Source organism: Stegostoma tigrinum, chromosome 7, assembly GCF_030684315.1.
Source record: "Stegostoma tigrinum isolate sSteTig4 chromosome 7, sSteTig4.hap1, whole genome shotgun sequence".
Classification (NCBI taxonomy): Eukaryota; Metazoa; Chordata; class Chondrichthyes; order Orectolobiformes; family Stegostomatidae; genus Stegostoma; species Stegostoma tigrinum.
In genome coordinates this window covers 13,013,741-13,040,806 of record NC_081360.1, presented here as the reverse complement: position 1 = coordinate 13,040,806, position 27,066 = coordinate 13,013,741, and the positions used below count along the sequence as shown (strand labels likewise).

At 42.7% G+C, this 27,066-nt stretch overlaps 1 protein-coding gene across 1 annotated transcript in view; it reads right to left on the bottom strand.

Moving 5' to 3' along the window:
* ino80db (INO80 complex subunit Db) overlaps window positions 1–27,066 on the bottom strand; it is a 90,793-nt gene that overhangs the window by 12,993 nt on the left and 50,734 nt on the right. The window contains exons 5-9 of the mRNA XM_048534677.2: window positions 20,345–20,569; window positions 14,907–15,016; window positions 12,371–12,504; window positions 9,736–9,947; window positions 2,585–2,742 (exon numbers count right to left, since the gene is read on the bottom strand). Of these exons, the coding sequence (XP_048390634.2) occupies window positions 2,585–2,742; window positions 9,736–9,947; window positions 12,371–12,504; window positions 14,907–15,016; window positions 20,345–20,569 (839 nt within the window). The remainder of the gene's footprint in view (window positions 1–2,584; window positions 2,743–9,735; window positions 9,948–12,370; window positions 12,505–14,906; window positions 15,017–20,344; window positions 20,570–27,066) is intronic.

Genomic DNA, 27,066 nt, shown 5'->3' with positions numbered 1-27,066 from the left:
TTCCTGCAACCTCCAACCTTGTGTGTTGAAGAATCTCCTGAAATCCAGCCTACATGAAGAATTTGTGGTCACTCCCTAATACCTGTTATTTGATTTGGCAACTGCCTGGAAGAGGAGACCTGACATATTTTAACTCAATTCCATGACTCGGCTCTGAAGTTGGAATATTCCAACTTAAAAAGGTGAGTGTGTCAGCAACTGAGAATAGTTCAGGGCACCCAGAGATCAAGAAAGGTGATACTTAAACTCAAGCCTGCCTTTCTTAGACTCATGAAGTTTGAGGGATCTTGCTGTGTACGAATAGGCTGGCAAATTTGCTGTTTATGCTTCTTTTCTTCAACCCAGAGTAAGAGGAATAATGCCATTGCATACAGGTAGCACACAGGTATTTCAAAGCTAACGCAATATGAAAATAAGGATATCTTGCTGAAATCAAGCAAGAGACTAATCAGACCACACCCAAGAAACTGTCAGCAGCTTTGTTCTCCCGAGCGAAGGAAAGAATTCTGACATTGAAAGCAGTCCAAGAGAATGTTAGAGATAATGGGAACTGTAGATGCTGGAGAATCCAAGAAAACAAAGTGTGAAGCTGGATGAACACAGCAGGCCAAGCAGCATCACAGGGGCACAAAAGCTGATGTTGCAGGCCTAGACCCTTCGTCAGAGAGCTGGATGGGGAGAGGGTTCTGGAATCAACAGGGAGAGGGGGAGGCAGACCGAAGACGGAGAGAAAAGAAGATAGGTGGAGAGGAGAGTATAGGTGGGGAGGTAGGGAGGGGATAGGTCAGTCCAGGGAAGACAGACAGATCAAGGAGGCGGGATGAGGTTAGTAGGTAGGAAATGGAGGTGCGGCTTGAGGTGGGAGGAAGGGATGGGTGACGGGAAGAACAGGTTAGGGAGGCAGAGACAGGCTGGGCTGGTTTTGGGATGCAGTGGGGGGAGGGGGAGATTTTGAAGCTGGTGAAGTCCACATTGATACCATTGGGCTGCAGGGTTCCCAAGCGGAATAATAAGTTGCTGTTCCTGCAACCTTCAGCTGGCATCACTGTGGCACTGCAGGAGGCTCATGATGGACATGTCATCAAAAGAATGGGAGGGGGAGTTAAAATGGTTCGCGACTGGGAGGTGCAGTTGTTTATTGCGAACCGAACGAAGGTGCTTTGCAAAGCGGTCCCCAAGCCTCCGCTTGGTTTCCCCAATGTAGAGGATGCCACACCAGGTACAATGGATACAGTAGACCACATTGGCAGATGTGCAGGTGAACCTCTGCTTAATATGGAAAGTCATCTTGGGGCCTGGGATGGGGGTGAGGGAGGTGGTGTGGGGGCAAGTGTAGCACTTCCTGCGGTTGCAGGGGAACGTGCCGGGTGTGGTGGGGTTGGAGGGGAGTGTGGAGCAAACGAGGGAGTCACGGGGAGAGTGGTCTCTCCGGAAGGCAGAGAAGGGTGGGGATGGAAAAATGTCTTGGGTGGTGGGGTCGGATTGTAGATGGCGGAAGTGTCGGAGGATGATGCGTTGTATCCGGAGGTTGGTGGGGTGGTGTGTGAGAACAAGGGGGATCCTCTTGGGGCAGTTGTGGCGGGGGCGAGATGTGTTGCGGGAAACGCGGTCAAGGGCGTTCTCGACCACTGCGGGGGGAAAGTTGCGGTCCTTGAAGAACTTGGACATCTGGGATGTGCGGGAGTGGAATGCCTCATCCTGGGAGCAGATGCGGCAGACATCCCTCACCTTCCTGGACCTCTCAGTCTCCATCTCAGGTCACCAGCTAGAAACTGATGTCCATTTCAACCGACTCCCACAGCTACCTGGAATACACCTCCTCCCACCCACCCTCCTGCAAAAATTCCATCCCTTATTCCCAATTCCTCCACCTCCGCTGCATCTGTTGAGATCAGCCATGATCTCAAAAAAGGCAGAGCAGACTTGATGGTCAACTTCCTGCTCCAATGGCTTAGGCTGTGGAGCTCACTCCAAAGCCATATCTATACCTACGCATTAATACTGTCACTGCTAGCCAAGGAATGGGTTTACAATCACCTATTTTTGTAAGCATTAAAGAGACCTCCCTTCTACACTGACGTTAAACATGGAACCACCTCATCCGCAAACACTCAAGATCCAAAGTCTGACTGAAACGGAACACTGTGACCAACATGAGAACTTTTAAAAAACTGTATAGCACAGGGCAAGACTGTTCAGCCTATTACAAAGACTCACACATTTAGTTTCACTCCCCTGGCTCTTAGTCCCTATATCTTACCACAGTAAAACACTAATTATGAAAGCACTTAACCACTACAAGTCTATTTAGCGCAGAGATGAGGTCCAGGCCTACATTTAGGGCTTGTTTATGTTCTGTAAATGGTCACTTTAAACTATGTGTCATAATTCTCATTCAGAGAACTTCATAGTTCAGAAGCAATCAGGCGTAATAAGCAAAACTAATCAATAAAACTTGGAACATGCTGGAGGGTCCAAACTTGGAAAGTGAGGTCCACAGAGTGGTCACAAAATGGTTGCCTTAGAAAAGAATTAGCCCAGAAAGCAGCAGTTTAGAAAGAGAACATGCTGGTTAGAAGATCACCTTCGAAGAGGTCAAAGTCCTGCAGGTCATCAGGTAATCGTTGAAGAACCTCCGCCAACTCTTCCTGATTCAGTTCCAGGTCATTTGGCATGTCGGTGATTTCATTGGTGATGTCGTCAGGAATTTCGTCAGCACTGAGTTCCGGAGTTGAGGAGTTCCTGCATTTGGAAAGGGAAGGGGTCAGCGGTCAACTTCAATATGTGGTGTCTTCTGCAGCTATGAACCAAACTTCATGGGACAGATGCTCAAACTCAATGATTTAGAGGAGAAATCAGATTTGAAAATCTCATTGTAAATGTAACTGCTTGAGTGTCTATGAAGTCATGCTGCAAGCTTCAGTGAATCGAGAAAAATACAACAACCTATATTTATATTGCCCCTTTAAAGCAACAAAATATCCAAAAAGACAGCCACCAAATCAATGAGGCATTAGGTCAGATGTTTGGTCAGACGTAGGGATCAAGGAAAGCAAGGTAGAGAAAGTATAGTTCTAGAGTGTGGATAGAAAGCTGAAGGCACAGCCACCAATGTTGGAACAATTAAAATGGGGGGGATGAAGAATTTGCTAAGTCCAGATATCTACGAGAGTTGCAGGGCTGGAAAAGCTTAGTGATAAGGGGGGCTCTGATCATGGAAGAATTTGAAATTATTCAGGAGAATTGTAGGCACCAAACGTAGGCCAGCAAGCACAGGTTTGACAGTGAATGGTGCTTGTCTACTGCCAATTAAAACAAACGGTGCAGAGCTTTGGATGGCCTCAAGTTTGTGAAGGGCACCAAATGGAAGACCAGCCAGGATTGCCATAGAACAGGTATATTGAGAGGTAACAGACGTAGGTAAGTGTTCCAGCAACCATCTACTAAAAATACACACACAGAAATATATATACAGGAGTGGAATGAGGATACATGCTTGAGAGGTAGCAGAGTGCATATGTGGAAAATTAAGTCAGAGTCATGCAGCGTGGAAATACACTCTTCAGTCCAACTCATCCATGCTGACAGTTTCACAATCTGAATTAGTCCCACTTCCCTGCACTTGGCTCATATCGTTTTAAATCTTTCCTATTAATGTAACTGTCCATATGTCTTTTAAATGTTGTAACTGTACCTGCATCCATTTCCTGTGACAGGTCATTCCATATGTGAACCACCCTCTGTGTGAAAAAGTGTCCCTTCAGGTCCCTTTTAAATCTTTCCACTCACCTTAAAAATGTGCTCCTTAGTTTTGAATTCCCCCACCTTAGGGAAAAGGTCATTGCTATTCACCTTTTCTATGCGGCTCATGATTTTATAAACCTCCTATACTCCAGTAAATGAAGTCTTCACTGCTAGTGATTCTGTAGCTCTGATAATAACAAAAGCATGAGACTAGAGCAGTCCGATCTAGCTGGGGATGACAGTGGAGAGGCACTGGAGGAGGATGACTGGTTGGTAAGGATAGGGAGGGAAAGTGGCATGACTGCCTCAGTCAACCATTTCAACCCACCATCAGCAGCTATGCTTTCAGTCAGCGAAGGCCAAAGCTCTGGAATTCTCCTTTTATCTTTCTGCCTGTTGCTCCTACTTTAAGATGCTCCATGACACTTAGCTCTTTAGCCTTTACCAAATGGCTCAGTGTCAAATGAATCTGAATATACTCCGCTAAAGAATGTCAGGACAGAGTTACTTTAAAAGCACTGCATCAGAAACATCATCAACTTCCACATATAAATGAATATTCTGCCTTTCACCAAGCCATTGAAAGCAAGAGTTGTGATCTTCTCAAAGAACTCATTGCAACTAGAGGGTAATTCTAAATTATTATTCTTCCTACCAGGAGCGTGCAGTAGGGTGCAGGTCTCTGGCACAGAGTCTGTCCCTCTTGCACAGAAGGGAAGTGGGGATAGGAAGAGAGTGATAGTCATTGGGGATTCAATAGTTAGAGGGACTGATAGAAGGTTTGCCGGGAATGAAAGAGGCTCACGATTGGTGTGTTGCCTCCCAGGTGCCAGGGTCCATGATGTCTCGGATCATGTCTTTGGGGTCCTGAAGGGAGAGGGTGACCGGCCCCAAGTCGTGGTCCACACAGGCACCAATGACATAGGCAGAAAGAGGGATAGGGATGTCAGGCAGGATTTCAGGGAGCTAGGGTGGAAGTTGAGAGCTAGAACAAACAGAGTGGTTATCTCTGGTTTGTTAACCGTGCCACATGATAGCGAGGCAAAGAACGGGGAGAGATTTCAGCTGAACACGTGGCTGCAGGAGGGAGGGCTTCAGGTACATGGACAACTGGGGCTCATTCTGGGGAAGGTGGGACCTCTGCAAACGGGACGGTCTCCACTTGAACCAGAAGGGCACTAATATCCTGGGTGGGAAATTTGCTAGTACTATTCGGGTGGATTTAAACTAGCTCGGGGGGGGGGGGGGGGGGGGGGGAGGAGAGAGGAAGGGAAACTGAGGTGTAGTCCTAGTACACAGGAGGATGAGGGTAAGGAGGACATGGTCAGGACCTCACTGTCACAGCAGTGTGCTGGCAGACAGCAAGCTGGATTGAAGTGTGTTTACTTTAATGCCAGGAGTATCCGGAATAACGTATGTGAGCTTGCAGCTTGGACAGGTACCTCGGGCTTCGATGTTGTGGCCATTTCGGAGACATGAATACAGCAGGGTCAGGAATGGATGCTGCAGGTTCCAGGGTTTAGATCTTTCATTAAGGTCAGGGAAGGTGGTAAAAGAGGGGGAGGTGTGGCTTTGTTGGTCAAGGACAGTATAACGGTGGCTGAAAGAACCTTTGATGAGGACTCGTCTACTGAGGTGGTATGGGCTGAGGTTGCCGAGGAAGGTTTGTCGACTGAGTCAGCATGGGTGTAAGTTAGGAACAGCAAGGAAGCAGTCACCTCACTGGGGGTTTTCTACAGACCCCCAAATAGCAGTAGGGAAATCGAAGAACTCATTGGCTGGCAGATTGTTGAAAAGTGCAAACGTAGCAGGGTTGTTATGGGTGACTTCAACTTGACCAATATAGATTGGAACCTCCTTACTGCAGATGGTTTGGATGGAGCCGTTTTTGTCAGGTGTGGTCAGGAGGGTTTCCTTACTGAGTGGACAGGCCAACGAGGGGAGGCCATTTTGGACTTGGTGCTTGGCAATGAGCCAGGACAGGTGTCAGATCTCGTGGTGGGAGAACACTTTGGTGACAGTGACCACAACAGCCTCACATTTACCATAGCCATGGAAAGGGAAAGGAGCAGTTACCAGGGGAAGATATTTAACTGGGGTATAGGAAACTATGACGCTATCAGACAGGAGTTGGGAAGTACAGATTGGGAGCAATTGTTCCATAGAAAGGGCACAGCAGACATGTGGAGGCTGTTTAAGGAGCAGTTGTTGCGAGTGATGTATAAATTTGTTCCTCTGAGACAGGTAAGAAGGGGTAAGATTAAGGAGCCTTGGATGACGGGTACAGAGGTGCTTCTTGTCAAAAAGAAAAAGGCAGCGCACGTAAGCTGGAGGAAGCAAGGGTCTAGCACAGCTTTAGAGGATTACAGGCTTGCTCAGAAGGAGCTCAAAAGGGGACTGAGGAGGCACGAAAATGGCTTGGCAGGAAGGATTAGGGAGAACCCAAAAGGCATTTTACTCATACGTGAGGAATAAGAGAATGATCAGGGAGAAGGTAGGGCCGATCAGGGATAGCACAGGGAACTTGTGCGTGGAGTCTGAGCAGATAGGAGAAGCCCTAAATGAGGTTTTTGCTTCGGTTTTCACTAAGGAAAGGGACCTTGTTGTGAATGAGAACTTTGAGGAGCAGGAAAACAGGCTTGAACAGATCAAGATAAGGAAGTTGATGTGCTGGAAATTTTGGCAAACATTAAGATTGTTAAGTCCCCAGGCCAGACAAGATTTATCCTAAGTTGTTCCGGGAAGTGAGAAAGGAGGTTGCTAAGCCGCTGGCGAAGATCTTTGCTTCCTAACTCTCCATGGGAGTCATACTGGAAAACTGGAGGGAGGGAAATGTTGTTCCTCTTTTCAAGAAAGGGAATAGAGAAATCCCTGGAAATTACAGACCGGTCAGTCTTATGTCTGTGGTCAGCAAGGTTTTCGAAAGAATTCTGAGGGATAGGATTTATGACTATTTGGAAAAGCATAGCGTGATTAAAGGGAGTCAGTATGGCTTTGGGGGGGGCAGGTCATGCCTCACAAATCTTATTGAGTTCTTTGAGGAAGTCACGAGATAGGTTGATGAGGGTCGAGCAGTGGATGTCGTGTACATGGACTTCAGCAAGGCAATTGATAAGGTTCCCCATGGCAGGCTCATTCATAAAGTCAGGAGGTATGGGATACAGGGTGATTTGGCTGTCTGGATTCAGAATTGGTTGGCTGACAGGAAGCAGATAGTGGTTGTAGATGGTAAATATTCTGCCTGGAGGTCAGTGTTGAGTGTTGTCCCACAGGGCTCTGTTCTTGGGCCTCTGCTCTTTGTAGTTTTTATAGACGACTTGGATGAGGAGGTTGAGAGGTGGGTTAGTATGTTTGCTGATGACACAAAGATTGGAGGTGCCGTTGATAGTATCGAGGGCTGTTGCAGGCTTCAGCGAGACATTGACGGAATGCAGAGCTGGGCTGAGAAATGGCAGATGGAGTTCAACCTGGATAAATGCGAAATGATGCATTTTGGAAGGTCAAACTTAAATGCTGAATATAGGATTAAAGGCAGGCTTCTCGACAGTGTGGAGGAACAGCGGGATCTTGGCGTTCAAGTGCATAGCTCCCTCAAAGTTGCCACCCAGGTGGATAAGGTTGTTAAGAAAGGCTGTTTTGGCTTTCATTAACACGGGGATCGAGTTCAGGAGCCGCGAGGTTATGCTGCAGCTCTACAAAACCCTGGTGAGACCACACTTGGAATATTGTGTCCAGTTCTGGTCGCCCTATTGTAGGAAAGATGTGGAGGCTTTGGAGAGAATGCAAAGGAGGTTTACCAGGATGCTGCCTGGACTGGAGGGCTTGTCTTACGAGGAGAGGTTGACTGAGCTTGAACTTTTCTCTCTGGAGAGAAGGGAGGTGACCTGATCGAGGTGTACAAGGTAATGAGAGGCATGGATAGAGTCGATAGCCAGAGACTTTTCCCCAGGGCAGGATTGACTGCCATGAGGGGTCATAGTTTTAAGGTGTTAGGAGGAAGGTATAGAGGAGACCTCAGAGGGAGGTTGTTCACCCAGAGAATTGTGAGCGCATGGAATAGTTTGCCAGCGGTAGTCGTAGAAGCAGAGTCATTAGTGACATTTAAGCGACTGCTGGACGTGCACATGGACAGCAGTAAATTGAGGGGAACGTAGGTTATTTTATGTTTGGATTAGGATTATTCCATGGCACAACATCGTGGGCCGAAGGGCCTGTACTGTGCTGTACTTTTCTATGTTCTATGTTCTAATGGCCCATGTGCAAAAAGACCTTCGACCATAGAGCATCTGATCAATTGAAAGAAAGGCACGCGTTTTTAAGCTGCACCATTCACAACTTTAGGAGCAGTACAATTAATGGAACAGTTTTTGTAGTTACTGTTCAAGTGCAGGAAATACAGCAGCCAATGTGCTCAAAGCGAACTCTCACAAATGGCAATGTGGTAATAACCAGATGGGTAATGGCATTGCTGTTGGTTGATGGATAAATATTGGCTAGGACACACCAGTAAGAACTCTTCTTATCTTCTCCAAAACAGAGCTGTGGGATCTGAGGAGACAGATAGCATCTGACAGTGCTACACTCCCCTAATATCTTACTGGATTATGTGTTTGTCTCTGGCATGGGGCATATACCCACAACCCTCTGATTCAAAAGGTGATTGGTACCCACCCAATCATCATTACTAGCCAAAAATATTTAGCATCCCTGATGCTCCAGGAGGACAGCCATTCTGAAGATGTAGCAGAACAGAAATTCAAGGAAGGCTCAGGTTAAACTTCTGAGCTAACTAACACGCTGGGCAGCTCAAGTAGCTTTGAGTTTCAGTCCTATTAAGGAATCTGACTGCTTACAAGTGGTCTCTTCACAACCAATGAGCTTGCTAAATGTGGTCGCATAGTTAAGGTAAGAGAACGTTAATGAACACCTATTAAATCATCTCACCAAGTCCTTGCATCTTCAGTCAGAATAGGGTGAAAATATACAGCATGACAGAGAAAGAATTTCACATCAGCTTTCTGAGCAAACCACAGGTGTTGAGATGCAATGGAATACCTCCTGTAAGTCAAACTAGGGCTACTGTTGTCCAGGTTAACAACCAGGTCTCAATAAAAACCAAAAGAACTGTGGATGCTGTAAATCAGGAACAAAAGCAAAGTTGCTGGAAAAGCTCAGCAGGTCTGGTAGCAACTGCGAAGGAGAAAACAGTTAATGTTTCAGGTCCGGAAACCCTTCCTGGAGGAATGGTCACCGGACCCGAAACATTAACTCTGTTGTCTCCTTCACAGTTGCTAACAGATCTGCTGAGCTTTTCCAGCAACTTTGTTTATGAACCAGGTCTCAATCCCTGGTAAGTTTCTTTCTTTCACCTTCAAAATTGACTATGCACTGAGGTCATCTCTCCAACCCTACTTGCAAATCTCTTTATTCATAAACAATATACCTCAAAACCCAAGGGCCAGATTCCAATGATATTTGGCAACTGGATAGGGTATACTAAACTAAGTACTGATGAGTTCTTTAGTGAAGATTTGAACTGAGATCTTGGATTTCTTTTAAAAAAAAGAAATCACAAACATTGAGATGGGGTAAATTGATATTTTGTTAAGCATATTCGCTGTTTGGATTAGAATTTTTAGAAAATGATATGCCTCAGCTCTGGTGATGCAATCAGTCACAGCTGTCAAAACGTGAGCAGAGTTTTCAGCGCACATCGTTGGGATTTTAGGTGGCTGGTAGCTCCCAAAATTGAAGATGCTAGGTCGTACGATTTTGTTTTCCAGCTCTGTAGCTACAGACCATCAATTAGAGTGTAAACAAACCTCAATAACATTGAGTTAACAACTTGGCACTTGTGTGTACTGAGTGCCCTCTTGGTTTGTCCTTTCATGTTATTGCTCTCAAAAGGAATGAGAGATAAAGCTACAAACCACCATCTCTGTCTCCTACAAATACTGTGGCAAGGCAGCCTACTTTAATATTTGTACTTACCGTACATGGGATGCTGAGACTGACACTCCCAGACTGGCAGGCATTGAAAGGTTGCCCTGGGGCACTGCCGGAGGAATGGGTTTCTGAGGCCGCCGTGGGCCTCTCCGTCTCTTCTTCTTGTGTTTTTTGGTAAGTGCTGGAGGCTTGGTTTTCTTCCTGGGTTTCCGCTGTTGCTGGACTTTCCGATTGTTATCCCCTCGCAAGAAATTATCCTGAGACAAAACAAAGCTGTGAAGCAAGCGTGGACACAAGAATGGTGCAAAAAGCACAGGCAAAACACAGAAACGGTCATGACCCACATGCACAAGTAATCCCTGAAAGGGCGTGGAGGGGTGGGTGGTCAGAGGACTAAGGGGCTAGGGGAAGAACCAGGAGGTCATGACAAGGTAGCAGTCAGAACAACAAATTCTGACACAGCACATGCTTCCATACAGAGATGATGACAATGATGGGGAATTGCCCGGGGTACTTTGAAGACGCTGTGGTCCGCAATCACTGGGCTATAGTGAGCAATGCTCACGGAATGGGGGGGTATCATGGCAAATGTCTCTGCTCATTACTCGAGTGTTTGTGGTGAAAATGATTTAGTACTGCCCAGTTGTATTCCAATGGAAAAAAAATGCATTGTACACAAAGTATGCATCTGCCTAATCAAAGTTTACGGTCCGGACGGGTTTTTTGGAATGGGGGCTGTGGAGGTATAAAATTTACAAAGAACCTTCAGCAACAGAACTCACTACTCTTCAAATACAGAAAGTGGATCTCCAATTATCTTAACAGGAGCTTGGTTTTATATTGATCAAAACTGGCACTTTACAGCAAGATAGTTCCTTTATAAATTGTTCCTCATGTAAGCCCTTATTAAGCATGCCTGTGTCAAGCCAAAACAAATCGTAAAACAGTCATTTTGATACTAAGGGGGATCATAGTGCTCACTTTGAACGATCTCTCTTAAAAGAAAATAGAATCATACGTACAATGAAAACAGTGACTTCTATGGGATCAATGGTGCCAACAACTGGTAACACACTGCACTATAAGCACAAACTATTCACCAATTTCCAAATCCATAGCATGCAAACCACATGATAGTGAAATAAAACTTTTAATACGCTGATATGACTAAGACTTGAATCTAGACTAGACTGATGAGAAGACCAGCTTTGCTAACATCTTTAATAGCACTTGACAAAATATGTTTGTGCTGTCTAATGTCACATCCTTAAAATAAAACATTAGGTTTCATGGCATAGTGATGCAATAAAGAGCTCTGCTACTTGATCCTAGACCCAGTCTGTGACGATTCATTACAGCACAACATTGACAACTTTCTGCACTTGACATTACATCTGATCATCTTTGGATGTTTCCAGGATGAAGCGTCTGTGTTATTTTGTTTTTAGAACAAATTCAAGACTATTCCCAACGCCCTGCTCTTTGCTCATAGCTCCTGCCTCATTGCTTCTTCCTGCTCTTTCCTTAAAATATTCAAGGAGTTTTGCTTCCGACTTCCTGTGACAAAACAGTTCAAGCCACAAAAATCTCAAATGTCAATACATTTCTCCAATCGCATTTCTCAGGGTTTCTGCAAAGCCGGCCAGCGTCTTTAAAAGGAATCTTCTCTTTGCAGCATTCTTCAAGACCTCAGAATGACCACAAGTGTTTCAGAGCAAATTAAATACTGCTAACTTTGGAATGGAGTCCTTGCAAGTTTTTGGTGCGACTTGTTCCAACCAGATTGGGTCTGGTAGGATTAAGGGTCATGCTGCCCACAATAAAGACTGAACAGCAAGCCACTAAGGAGTACATGCCATTGCAGCACAGTCAAGCAAGCAGCTAATTTTTTTTAATTTAGAGGTATACAGTTAGAGATGTACAACACAGAAACAGATCCTATGGTCCAACTCTTCCATACCAACCAGATATCCTAAATTAATCTGGTCCCATTTGCCAGCATTTAGCCCTTATCCTTGTAAACTCTTGCTATTCATATACACATTCAGATACCTTTCAAATATTCTAATTTTTTCGTGCCTCCACCACTTCCTCTGGCAGCTCATTCCATACTTGCACCACCCTCTGCGTGACAAGGTTGCCTTTGGGTCCCCTTTAAATCTTTCCCCTCTCACCTTAAACTTACATCCTCTAGTTCTGGATTCCCCTAATCTGGGAGCAAGGCCTTGGTTTTCACCGTATCTATGCCCCTTCTGATTTTATAAACTTATTTAAGGCCGCCCCTCAGCTTCTAGCACAAGCCTACGTGTGGACCCTCTCTAAGGCACTCCACACCCTAACTCGGAAATGTAACACCATTCCTTCAATGTCATGGGAACAAAATCCTGGCATTCCCACCCAAAGGCACTGTGGGTGTATATGCGCCAAGTGGACTGCAGCAGCTCAAGGAACACAGTTCACTACCACTTTGACAAGGATAACTAGGAATGGGCAATAAATTACAGTGAAAGCAGTGTCCATGACTGAATAAAAAAGCAAAAATTATTGACAATAGGTGCGACTACTAGAGGTTTCTAGCTGTTCTGCACCATACTAATAACCAGAAGTTAACCATTTTTCTTTTTTAAAACCACAGTCACACACAGTCATACACACACCATGCTGTTTTCTCATTATTTACCATTTTCTTTGCATGTTCTTCACAAAGTGGCGTCTGGTGCGTGATGTCAAACACTGGTACCGAGCACTGTTGCCCATCTGCAAACTTGGCTGTGCAGCTTGAGAACAGCTGCTGGGAGCGACTCAACAGGATATCTGAATCACTCAAGGTCAAGGAAACAGTAAGCCTCAAACTGAAATATAGTGAGCTTTGCTTAAATACAGCGCAACAACTCTTTTCATTCACTGACTGCTTAATATCAGATCGCCAGGATAAATAAGCTTTTATAATGGTCATCTACAAGAGAAATGAGTCATAAATGGTGTTATTTAATTAAATGACCACCCTAGGATTGATAGCTTTTGGGCAATTACCAACTGCCCTCTCTATTTTCTATTTGGTGACTCCAAAATACATTGCTGAAGAGGCCATGCAGGATCAAGGTGTTCTCCAGTCAGGAAAGCATCACCTGAAGTAAAGAGTAAAGAGTAGAGAAGATGATCCAAAAAGTCTATTGTGGCCATATTCTGCTGCAACACAAGGTGCACAGCACTGGCTATATCACTTATTTACAACATAACAGATCTGAATAGTAACTCCAAACGTGAACTTTAGATTTTTGCTTGACAAAAAGACCATTAATGTCATTTAAAGTGATTAATTTAGTGTTTATTTTGGAAAAATTAGACATTTTAACAGTTCCTGTGTTGAAGAAGTGCACCCCAAATCCAGTCCTGAATAGTGTCTCCAAGGTTTGTCCATTTGTCCTCATGTACAATGAAACAAAGTCCAACTCTCTTGACTCCCCTGCTTCCAATCAAAGCCTCAGTAAAGTCAAACCAATGTGAAATAATAAGACAAATGAAATACTATGAGACAAGATGCAAAGATATCTACATTAGTCCGAAAAATAAACAGAATATTTTCTTAAATAGGAAAGGACAAGGAGGAAGTAAACTGGGCATCTTTGCTCTCCAATCACAAAGTTCACTTACAGGTATAATAAACATTTAGGAAGACAAAAACAACTTTGTGACAAAGGGATTCAAGTTTAAGAATTAATCAGTCAGTCTAATTTCAACTACATTAACCCTGAAAACTATAAGATATGAGAGATCAGAGTATGAGTGATCAAGTCTTGTGATTCTATGAACTCTAATAACCAGCTGAGTGTCATCTCTTTACCAAAGAAAGGAAATAGCTGCTGTGAAAAAGGAACCGATTTTGGAATGACAGCATCATTCTACCAGAAGACACTGACTAAACAAGTCTTACATTCCCTGGAAATTTAGCAAAATGAGAGGCCAAGAAGCTTGGCCAAGTGAGAGGCAAGACACTTTGCATACTACGGCTAAAACAAAAGGGTGCACATTTGGGGTGCAGGCAGTGTAATATTGGGCACTGATTTCGGAATTCAACAAGTGCAAAAAGCACACAAATGACGCCAAAATTAAATGGTAATGCAAACCAAAAAAAGGCCCCAGGAGATTAAAGATATTAAAACAAAATAACATTAAGTGGACCAATGTAAAATGAAGACGACTTGCACATCCCCTTAAGCAAGCAGTCCAAAATGGCATGCAATACTCCAAAAGCAGTCTCAGCAGTGCCTGCATTATTATAATAAGACTTCTCTACATTCATACTTCATTCCCTTGCAACAAGGGCTACTCTCCATTCACGTTGTTAATTACTTGCTGTACTCATACTAACTTTTTGTGATTCATGTACAAAGGTACTCTGATCACTTTGTAATGTGACATTCTTCCTCCGTTTAAATAACATTTTGCTTTTATATTCTTACTGCTCAAAAATGTACAACTTTACGTTTTCCCCCAACACTGGGCAAATCTTGGTCCATTTTCTAAGCCAATCTACATCCCTTCACAATCTCTGTCTACCTTGTGACTCGCTTCTCTCCCTATTTTGTGTGTTATTAGCAAATTTGGCAAGAATACATTTGGACCCTTCCTCCAAGACCTCAATATATCATGCAAATAGCTGAAGCTCCAGCGCCAAACTCTGTGGCAATCTACTGGTTACATTGGCAAGTTTTAAATTACCCATATATGCTAACTCTGTTTTCTGTTAGTTACCCAATCCTCTGTTCATATAACTATATCACACCCAGCAGCAGGAAATCTTGCCTTGTGTATTAAGTCTTTTATCTGGCACCTTGTCCAATTGTCTTTTGGAAATCCAAATGCACTATATCTACAAGTTCTGCTTTATCCAGTCTGACTGTCACATTCTCAAAGAACTCAAATATATCTGCCAAATACAAGAAACCTTTCACAAAACCATGCTGACTTTGCCCGATTCTGTACATATTCTGCGACTACCTCGTTTGTAATCTTTCTTTGCAGAAACTTCATTTTATCAGAGTTCTTCACCAATTCTCAATAACATTATATGCTCAACCCAAAGACAAAATAGGTGTTGGAAATCAATCACGCAGTAATCCTTAGAAGTATTTCTGTCAAGACCTAATGTTGATGCGGATTTATACAGCAAACTTTGTGCTTAGCCTTTGGAAAGGGTCAGTACTAAAGGATACGCTGGAAACAGTGCCTGGTGTATGGAAGAGACATGTTAGGGCAATGTTGGCCCTTGATGGTTCCTGTACACAGTGCTGGTTCCACTATTCTGTGATCCGGCTGCTTCGTGCTGAAAAAAAAACAAGAGATGAGTCAACTCTTACAGTACCAATATTTAACTAGCCCCGAGATCAGATCACAAAGTTTTCCATGCACTTTAGCATTACAGATCTTTGCTACTGCAGGATGCGAGATCCGAATCACCTGGGTTGGGGTGAGGGGCTGGGCATTTTAGGCTACTGCCAACAGCAAGTGGCAATTACTACTGGAGTCCTTTGCAACTCCACAGGTAGTCAGTTACACAGCAGTAGTTACATGTCTCTCTGTTGCTTCATGGATGGTAGCGATAAACATAAACATGGGAATAGGGATTGCTTAAGGAAAAAAATCTTCCCCTTGTATCTATGAACATCTTTAAATCCCTCTGATGCAAGCAATAATTTATAGCTATTAAGCAGTAAGAGTTGTTTAAATTCAAAGGGCACAAGGTACAACAAAGAATTTCCCTCCCAATTCCATCCCTTAGCTAAGATCAGGGAAACCTACACACTATATTTCTGAAGTCTCAACAGCACATGTACATTCAATGAATTATTTTGTACTGCAGTGACGGTTGCAGCAGGTAAACAATGCAGCCAGTTCTCAAGGTCCTAAAAGCAGGAACAAACATGAGCAATGATTTTGATGATGAATTAGTCAGGATACAAGGAGGCCCCAGCTCTTCCTCAAAACACGCTACCAGATCTTCAACAAACATCTGAGCAAGCATGAGATCCCCTGTTCCAATGCGAATCCATCTCTTTCAATGCACTCTACATTTACACTCTTGCTTCTATGATCGTATTAATCTCTGCACCCCATGGCAATTCTATTCTAGAATCATCCAGTACTGTGTGCTTATGTTTAACATTCGGCATTATCTAATTTAATACCACTTTCCCTTGAATTCCCGTGTTCAATATTCCCCTTCAAGTATCCACCTAGTTTCCTTTCCTTAGTTACTACCGAATCTGTATCTACTATGCCTTCAGCAATTGTATTTCAGATCACAACTCTGTTTTATAAAAGATGATCAACTGATCCTTGCCTTTGATTATTTTGTTAATCTGCCACCTGGTCATCTACCTTCTGTCACTGGAGATTCCCTTCATTCACTATAATGAAAACTCAATGATTTTGAACACCTCAGATATTCTCTGCTTGAAAGCAAGTCTCATCACTCCCATTCCTGATATCAAGGTTTTTCCACATTCTCCAAAAGACCTTGACATATTTCCCAAAGTGTGGTGTAAAGTACACAATATTGTAGCTGTTCAATATTATACACGCTACTCCTTCCTCCCTTCCTCCTCCTCCTTACCCCCCTTCCTCCCTCTCCACTTTTCCAACCCCATCCCTTTGCCCTTCCTTCTCCTTCTTCCAACTGTCCACTCGAGTGCTTTCTCTCAACTTCCCCAGCAGTAACTCTCCACCAATACAACCCTTCCTCACTGGCTGAAATTTGTCTTGCTAGTTCCAATTTCATTGAGCTGCAACCTCTAGCTGGCTTTGCCTCTTCTCACACGATGGAAAAACATGGTTTTCATTCCAGCTCCCCTTGACAACACGGTTTGATGATTGCCTCACACCCGATTTTAATGTGTATCGCATCGCATCCCTTTGCAAACTGAATCTAAACACTGTGGATGTTGATAAGCACATTGCAGATCTTCAACACTCGTGGATAACACCTGGCATTATTAAAATGCTAAAACCCTAATGCGTGAAGACACCCTGCAAATTTTCAAGAGGCAAATCCAAATGAGACCAGTTCGCATACTTTTCACTGCCTAGACAGAAAAGGAAGTTCCTGTGAAACAAAGCATTTTTCAGTCAGAAATTACAACATGCACGTCCAGCTTTACTGGTTTCAATTTGCTCCTCAGAGTTGTCTACTCCAATTATTTCTGTGTCCAAACTTTGCAGCATTTTATACACTTCCCTTACCAATATTTGATCTGTTTATGCAACAGCCACTTTTGAGAAAGCATATGATCTAATAATTCCCCCTTTCATTCTTCATGTCCAAACAAGAGTTATGGAGCTATCAAATTTTACTCTTTACCTTTTCAAGGCTTGTCAAAATTTTCCAAATCTTTATTATAATAGATTCTCCTTGAATCTTCTCTTTCAAAGATAAACTAACTTTTTCCCAAGTTGTCTTAACAATCGAAATTGCTTTAGAGCTTTATTTAAAAACCATATCCTTTGCATGATTCTGACACCCTTGTGATGGTGGGGTGTTCGTAGATTCATTTAATACTCAGACAGAGGCCTAATATCCTGCATGAATGCATCACTCCCTTGCTGTTGTACTCGTGTTCCTATTTGGACCTAGAATTTCTCCCTGTGAATGCCACATCACACAAGGCACCTATTTCAACGAATGCATTGGTACCTGGTAAGGAGAAAATAGCACAAGCTGAACCACTTCCATGTCAGATCCTCATGTTGGGATTGAATTAATCAGGTTGGATTAAATGGTAGAGATACAAATATTTGCATTTTTCCTAGTTTGTCAAGCTCCTGGTTGAAATATAATCTTGAACCAGACACTTGCTGTTAAGTTGAATTAATTTTGAACCTCAGGGACTGCTCCCTTAGGACTCATTGAACAACTACTTAACAACAATGCTGCATTACTCACATACATTCCTGAGATAATATTAAGCCGATGCACTTTCAAGCGGTTTAACTCTGAAGCCCGAGAAAAACTCTCAGCATTAGTGTGCCAACAATCTTATCTTCAGACTCCCCTCCTTGGATTGTTAAGGCTAAAGTAAAAATAGAGACTGAAATAAAAACAATTAAATGGAAGTCTGGTGAGCCCTAGTACTTAGGGCAAGTGGTTGCTCAGAAGATTTAAGCATTAAACTCCTCCCAATCTTATTAGCTATAAAAATAATTTGGGTGGGTCAACAAATTCTGTAAAACTTCTGCAGTGCCTTGAGGTGACCCAATGATGTTTATTTCTGCTTTAAGTAACACAACGAGACGCTTTCATGTCTAAGCACCACTCTTGACAGGTTGTGAACCCGAACAACTCCACACCCTACTACGTGTGCAACCTCCAAGCAGAAGGGCTGAATACACTGAGGACTGAACAATGTTTGAGCGAGAAACAGTATTGTTACAGTAAATTTAACAGTGTTATCTGCATGCAAGCAACCCTCTGCATGTGCAATGACTCAGTTTCCCCACAAATTCTGCTCAGCATGTTTATCTATTCCTCCTATTCTACTTCTCTGGTCCTCTTGCTCCATGGTGACCATTTTGCTTTTGCCTTGATCCAAATATCCCTGCTCTTTAACTCAATTGACCTGAATACCACAGTAGTTCTCCACTTCAAAGATCAATTGGCCCAAAAAGAAAGTGTGTAGGCATCGTCTTCAGAAGCCTGTTCCATGTTCTCAGCACCTGACTGCCAGAGAACAGGCAAATTCTAAGCAGCTTGCAATGTCTGAAATTTTTAAAAAAAATAAAATCACCATTGGGAAAACAGAGAAGAAAAATATTAACTTGGTTGAACGCAGAATGCTGCAAACATTTTGTCAGAAGCATCACAAATTACTTGCTCTATTGAACAGAGAGGGAGCTTAACTTTAATCATCATTACACAGGAATGCTTTAAACATAGAATGAGAGTTAATCCACCTTCCTGTGCTTTCAAGCTTAATAGTCTCTTGAGAATGATTTAGTCTCTTCAGGAGTTGTTCAGCAATTATTGTTTAAAAGATAAATACTCCAGTAAAAAAGAAGTCCAAAAAAATTAAGCTAATAGTTTATTTAAAAAAGCCAGTCTTAACAGAGCTCAATCTCCTCTCTCACACCCCAGAACTCATCCCAATCTCATTTTCACCATTTCGCATCCCTCACCCCATTATTAACTGAAAGCATTACAGCATCAAGCCACATGTTGACATCATTCAATTGGCAAGTGGCAACTCTTCACAAGATCAGACAATTAACTGCCTGTAAACCAGCTAACCACAAACAGTGTCACACTTTACTATAAAACTGCTATTTCCCCAAGTCAATGCTCATTTAATTGCTCACAGGAGCCACAAGGCAGTAACCAGCCATTTGAATACGCATGACAGGGTAATTGTTGCTTGGATTAGTAACTCAATGTTGGCCATAAGTGAAGTGTGTGTCTGTTCATATTCTAGCATGATAAATTGGAGGATTCGAATCTGGACCACCAGAATACCTAGGTACTGAAACAAATGCTATCAACGTTGGTATGAGACAAGTTGCTTTAAAAACCCAATGATTTCATTAATATTCCTTGGCCTAGAATGGCCTAAGTATGACTCCAAATTAACTCAATGACCTCTAAAGTGGCATCAATTACACTAGTCCTTTACCCACTTTCCCATAACAGCTAAAGGTGGGTAGAGAAACATCAAGTCAGCAGTGCCTACATCATGGGAATGAATGCAAACAGATAAAAATCTGAAAAGCTGGCTGATATACCCCTCCCATCTCTTGTCTGGAACATCCTGGGTCCAATCAGACAAATCAGTACAGGAGAAAAAGACGAGTGTTTGATCAGTGCATAAGTATTAAAGCAGCAGTGTAGTAGCTGTTCCACACATTCCACACAGAGTGGATTTAAGCACCTGTTTGATAAACAGGAGCTCCTGAATTCAAATTTTAGTCCTCTTGTGGCACGGTGGTAATGTCCCAACCCCTGGGCTGAGGTGTGTGGGTTCAAGTCTTCTTAGAACAGGCTGATTAGAAAATAGACTTAAAGTAAATAAACAAATAAATAACAAGGTGGTGATCATCTTCTGGCAAATTTGTTCAAGGGAGAAACATCAGCCAGGGCAATAAAGTTAAATTTGGAATTTACAGAACAATGTCCTTAGCTTTGGGAGCAGAGCAGAGCAGAGGTGAAGAAATACTCATCTTCCAAGAAAGAAAGAAATTAGACCTTTTTTTGAAAAGAAAGGAGGGGTCCAATAAGGATGATAAAAGATGGCAGGGACAAGACCATATTACCACGTTAGAACTAATGTCTCCTTTCTAACAAAAATGTAACTTCTAGATTGATATACCAAGGCGTGTGGTGGAAGCTTAAAATCCGTCTCACCAAGGGTCCTCGGCAAAACACTATGTCATTTCAAAGAAAGGAGGAAGGTATTAAACTATTATATTTTTAGTGCCCTCATGAGTTATCATGATGAATGACTGTAGTTCAAGACTAACAATAATTACATAATTTGTATTGAACAAAATGTCCAAAACTAACAAACCCCTCCACCCACTAAGAGTTGTGTTTATCCAAGAGATTTGTTTCCCTTGATCAATCCTTCAAATAAGTGGTGTCTGGCAGTGCCAGTGCTCAACAGCTGACCTGGTCTGCGTGGGGGTTGCTGCTCGGAGTTCCCAAAGCAGCTGCCCAGCTGAGTCTGGTTCCTTGCTGGCCGCTTGCAGTAGCGCTCTCCGGAAGGCATGCCGACACCGCTGCTGGCGGGCCGCTGCTCGCTCCACTCGACAGAGTTGCACATATCTGTGCTGCAGATAGGTGCACAGCCGCGTCATTCTCAAACTCCTTGAGCTCGGCACCTCATCTTCCGGGCTGCAGAAAACAATGGAAACAAAGTTTAATACACCTGCTGTCAGAGAAATTAGTGTTTGTGTGCGCATATTCAATACAAATACTGATGCGTCAACAACATGCATGTACTGTATACTATTGAGTTAATGTAATCAATAATGTAAGGAACTTCAATGCCGTCACACAATTGGCCCCATATGGTGACTGCAAATGTGGCAATTTGTACCAGCAGCAAAAATTAGGTGCAGCCTTCAGTTTATTCTTGCTCTGTCAACATGATGTTCTTTTCACACTTGCCCTCTCGAGGTTAGAGTCATATAGCACGGACCAGTCCAAGCTATACATAATCCAAAACTAAACTTGTCCCACCTGCCTGCGCCTGGCACATATCCCTCCAAAAACATCTGTTTTCATTTATCTATCCTAATGTCTTTTAAACAGTGTAATTGTACTTGCGTCCACCACTTCACCACACTCTCTTCCCCCACCACCTTTCTCTCCTGAAGGCATCAGAACGTTTACATTTATACTGAATCTCAGACTTGCAATGGAAAAGTCCCAAAGTTGGATCACACACACCTTGCACAATCAACTGTAATAAGAGTCCCAGAGTTGGAATCCCTCCTACAGATCGACAATCTATTTTAATGGAAGAGGTAACAGGAGTGTGCACTATGCAGTCACTGCATGCTTTCTGGTGATCACTGGCTAATTTATTTTGCAACCACTTCTTGAGGAGAGGATAGGTAGCAAAGAAATTGAGAGGGAGGAGATTAGAGGAACACAACATTACTTTACCAAAGCCTGGGCAGAAACATGGCTTTTTAAAATCTCTGGGAAGCAGTCAGTCTGTCCTGTTGAATTTAAATCCACAGCACTTACTACGCTGTTCAGGTCTCACATTGCAATCAAGGAGGCAGATCAACATTTATTCTACAGCATTGAGAGCCCTGAATGTGGCTATGGGAGAGAAAAGTCTAAGGAGAAACATCCAGTTTTATATGCCATTTGAACAGCAATTTCATGACCAGCAATTTGACAGCCAAGGACATAGCAGAGCGCACAGGTGTATGATGATGGGGAAATCAGTAATCTAAAGGAAATGCTCATATATAAGGGAGCGCATTAGCCACAAATGCTTTGCATCTTCAAATTCCTCAAGTATGTGAGGGATGCAAATAAAGAGGAGGAATGGGGTAAGACATCAAACAGGACGGGAATGGGAGGGACAGAGGAAAAGGATGGAGTGGGTAGTACTGAATGAACTATAAAAAGAGAGAAATGGGAAGCAGAGAAAATAAAACAGGAAGAAATGTTAAGAGAACTAAAAAGGGCAAGAATGGGCCCCAAGGTATTTTGATGGGTAGAGGGAGAGCGTACGCTTTTAGGTTTGCGATTTGGGCTGGTTTGGATTTCATTTCACAAAATGGCCTTCGTTCAATTACTCAAGCAGGTTTTGTTTGCTGATAAACTTCTAAAATTACTTGAAGAATGGTTAAAAACCAACACTTAAAAATGAAAACAAAAGTATATAGGTAAAGAGAAAAACCCAAGATTTTTAAAAATATTTCTACAATTGGCTTTATACAGCACATGCATATGAACATTTCAAAGAAAAAACAGAGGTGAACATGCAGTCAGACTGCATTGGATCACTAACACCAGCACACATTCAAGTTCAAATATGAGAAAAATGCAGTCAGTTCTATACTGCCTTTGACAACATTAAGATGACGGTCTGTTTCCAGGCAGTCGATTCGGTAGTTTTTGAACTACTGCCACTGTTGTAACACAGCAAGCTCCCATAGAAGGATAAAGCTAATGACCAGATATTTGTAGAGGTGTTGTTTGAGGGGTAAACATTGGTCAGGACATCAGAGGGAACTTCCTTGTTCCTCTTTCAATCTCAGCATGGAGTCTTTTATATTTCTCTTAGAGAGCAGATGGGTCTGGAATTCAAGTTTTATCAAAAAACAATACTGGCAACACATCACCCCCACAGCACAAGATTGTGCGCTTAGGCCTCTCAGGGAGGACTTGAGCCTGCAACCTTCCATGAAAGAGGCAACAGTATGACTCATGAGCCAGAGTCAACATCCTGAAGAGCACCTAAAGAGAGAACATCAGACATCTGCTCTTGGCTTCACTGATCAAAAAGAAAATTATTCAAAAAGAGAATAACCCATACATTCATAACACCTTTCATCTAGTCAAATGTCACAAGACATCAAGAAGCTTTTGAAAAGAAATGAGACACAGGCACTGAGTTTGTACGATGAAATGTTTGGGCCAAGTAGAAGGCGTGGAAAAGTTCTACAAGGAAAAATAACAAATGCAAAGATATTTGAAGAAGGGAATTCCAGAGATGAGAACTGATGAGGCAGAAGGCATGACTGTCTTAAGTGGAATGAACGAAACTGGGGGTGTTCACAGGCCCAAACTGGAGGAATGTAGATCTTTCAGACAATCTAAAAAAGAACAGATTGATAACAGGGCTTTTCAGGACCACCAGATGTCTCCAAACTCCTTCCCAGCCAAGTAAGTGCTAAAGGAAGTCAACATTTTAATGCAGAAACTGTGGCAGCAAATTTGCATGCAGCAAGCTTCCACAAACTATAAGGTATTAATCACCAAATAATCTGTTTCTGAGAGGCTGATCAGATATAAATATATGCCAGGCATCTGTGAATTAATGCCAGATTTTGTATACCCAACTAATAAGGAAAAGAGAATCTCGTCACCATTTAATGTAACTCAAAACATCACCAACTACGACACTCCTTCAGGAGGACATTGCAATGCCTGCCTTAATTCTGTGTTTATGTCGTGAAATGGGACCAGATTCCAAAACTTGCTGGCTGAAGGGGCTAGAGAGCTTCATCTGTGCTACAGCTGACACCTAATTCAGATGTCAGGAGAGGCAAGGTCAGAAGAACTTGAAATTAGCAAGAGAGCTTAAAAATCAAGCTGTTCTCAAATTGGGAGCCAGTCAGTGAAGAGTGGGTCTTGATGCATACTTGGAAGTGGGCAGCTAATATTTATGAAAATGACGGCTGGGAGTGCACATCTGAAATAATACGCAGCTGGAGAAATTCAGCAGGTCTGGCAGCTTCTATGGAGAGAGAAACAGCTAGCATTTAGATTCCGATAGGACTTTTCTTCTAAGCTCTTGTGTGCACATATCTGACATGGCTCCTTTATCTTTGCAGGCTTACGATATTTTCTGAACTTTTGAAACCTGCCTTTCCAATTGTCCACTTTTTTGGGCCAAGTTCCTTATTCTTTTGCAAGTAGACTGCAGGACATAAAAGCCCAAGGTGTAGAAACAGATAACCAGCCAGTCAAGGCTGTGCCACCGTTCACTGAGATCGTGGCAGCCTTTCCCCTATCAACCTCGATTCCCTTACTTTTTAAAGATCTATCACAGCCTTAAATATACTTAATAGCCAAACCTCAAAAGGCCTGTGTTAAGGAACTCCACAGATTCACTATGCCCAAAAGAAATTCCTCATGGGTGTTTTAAATATGTCACGCTTCATTCTGAGATTATGCCCTCTGGTTCTAGGTGTACCCACAAGGGTAAACAACCTGTCTGCATCTATCCTGTCAAATCCTTGAACAATTTAGCACATTTCAATAAGGTTGTGTTTCATTCCCCTACTTTCAAGTGGGTACAGGCCCAAATTACTCAACCTCTCCCAAGACAGTCCATGGAACAGCAGCTAACTGCAGGCGCGCAAAGCTGTCACTGTCGATCAAGCTGTACGACCTGCCATACCAGTGGTAAGGTGCTGCCAATAGGGTGGAATCCAGTGAAGCCACACAAAAAAAAAATGTTGCCATTTGTCTCCAATTCTCTAAACCCATAACTGGTATATGGAGCAAGTATTGACACAACTGTACCAATGAATTGGTGGTTGAGTAAGACTCATAGGAAATGGAGTCTATTTACCCAACAAACAACAGCTATTAAGTTGGCTGTACAAAATGTAATGAATAGAATTCCTTTCCAAACCTACAAAGTCTTCCGAAATTGAGGATTCTTTCTCCAGCAAAATGCGAGTGATAGCCTGTTACACAACTTCAATTCTCAAGTGATGTGTACTCAGAGTATTGACCGGGGAGTTAACAAATCAGCTTCATTCTGGTAGGGATGCGTAATGTCACTGCATACAACCATGGTAATAGTATCAACAGGAAGCTACTTTGCTCTTAAATAGAAACAAAGTGCTGGAGAACGTTCAGAGTTCCAATGGAGAGTCAGTGGATATGAAACGCCATTTCTGTTCTTCCCTCCACTGATACTACCAGACCAAACCCATTGTCCAGCAATTCATTTCGTTTTCAAATGCCCAACATCCACATTATTTTGCTTTTAGTCAACTTTTTCTATATTCTCCTGCTTCAGGTTTCCAAGTGTCTGCATGTAAAGAGGTAATGATGCAGAACATACTCTGGATCTGTTACCAGTAGCTAATAACATCACCTCGCATTCTCTTCTTTAATTGGAAAATTTGTACAAGTATCTCCTGCAGCTGTGCTTTCTCAGTTTGTTCATAAGAAAATTGGAATGGGGGTAGGCCATTCAACCCTTGGTGCCTTATCTGTTCAAGTAGATCATAGCTTACCTGCAATTCAATTCCACATTGCACAGTTTCATTGCTTATCCCTCAAGTCTCTCTGCTGACAAAAATCTATCATTTTAAGTCTTGAAAGCTAACTGGCCCAAGCATCCACAGACTTTTCATTAAGAGAATGCCTGATTTTAACTACCCTCGGTGCAAAAACATGCTTCATATGTGTTTTATCATTAGAACCAGATGATGCAGAAGATTAAACTCCCCCATTCTAACTCCATGAGAGGAAACAGTTTCTACTTATTCCACTTAGTCATTTCAATATTTGACAACACTTCAAATTCAGTACCACCCACTGCACCCCCTACCAAACTTCCTATATCTAATATAAACCAAGTTTGTGCAATCATTCCTCAGTGTAACCTTCAAGCATGAATCACATTCAGGTGAATTTAACACCAATCGATCCTCACTACATCAACAGGAGGCCGGGACTAATCAATGCAAGAGAATGCTTTTAGGAGGTAACAAGTAAGTAAAACAAAGGAAAGCCAGTAGATGCGATCTATTTGGATTTCCAGAGGCTTTGACAAGGTGCTGCACAGGAGGCTGCTAAATGAGCCAAGAACCCATGCTGTTTGGGGCAAGATACTGGCAAGGACAGGGACAGTAGTGAAAAAGGGTCCTTTTTGAGGGTGGCAGTTACAAGGAGTACTGCAGAGATCTCATTAAACCCGACAGACTAGGACCCAAAGACACAATATCCGAATGAAACAATGACCCCTTAGAACTGAGAGGAGGAAGAATTTCTTCATAAGTGGTGAATCTGTGGAATTGATTGCCACAGAAGGCAGTGCCACAGTGTATTTAAGGGAGATTGACATGTTCTCGATTAGCAAAGAGATCAAAGGTTATGGAGACAATGTAGGAGGATGGGCTGAGAAATGCATTAGCCATGGTGATTGACAGAGCAGCAATGAGCCAAATGACCTAATTCTGCTCCTGAACATATCTTATGATCTTATGGAGATATCAGGCCTAAGTTGAATGTAGCACTCCGAATGGGAGCAAAAGCTCTGTACAACTAACTCCACTTCCTCTCCTTCACAATTCACCTTCAGGCAATGGTCAACCATTACATCAATTACTTTCTGATATGTTAGAACATTCTACCAGATTTGATAAGTTGCGCATTGGGAATTCTAAACCTCTTCGGTCCTCTGCGATTCCTAACTTATCCAATTTGTCTTTTGGTGGGTCCAGAGTGGACTCTCAAAGTTTATCTTCTGGTATGGGTTTTATCAAGTTCTTTGGCATCTCCTGTCACAGGAGCTTCATAAACACAGCCACTAATCTTGGAGCAAGGATGGAGTTGTTTTTTGCTGAGGGCCTGCTGTGAGTCCATGTATATTTTCAAAGCACAATCCTTTGGTGCGCGATGCATGCACTACTGATTCTAGCTCAATTGTGGTCGAGTTTGCCGCACATTCCTCACAGTATTCTAATCACAGTTTCAGTATTAGAAGTGCAACCAGAGTTACAAAAGCAACAAAGAATACAATTTAAAAAATGATTCCCAGCTTAGTAAAATATAGAAAACTATGTCACCCAATGAAATGATTAAAAAGAAGATAAAATGCAAATACTTCTGACAACTTGCAAGAATTGGGACATGAGTAACAGCAGAGAAGCAAAGGCCCTGCAGGCAGTCACTCACATTCACATGTGCATTCAGATGAACCTGTTCCACATGCTGCCCAAAAACCATTTGATTCCACTACCACACAGAATAAAAATCCAGATTTCATTAGGCTAAAGTGGGGGAAGCAATTTTGGGAATTCCTCTCCAGCTCCCCACAGCAATCAAAACTTGGCTGCAGGAGATCACACTGGATCCAACTGCTTCCTGTAGTTACTACCTTCTGGAAGCAGTGATCGCCA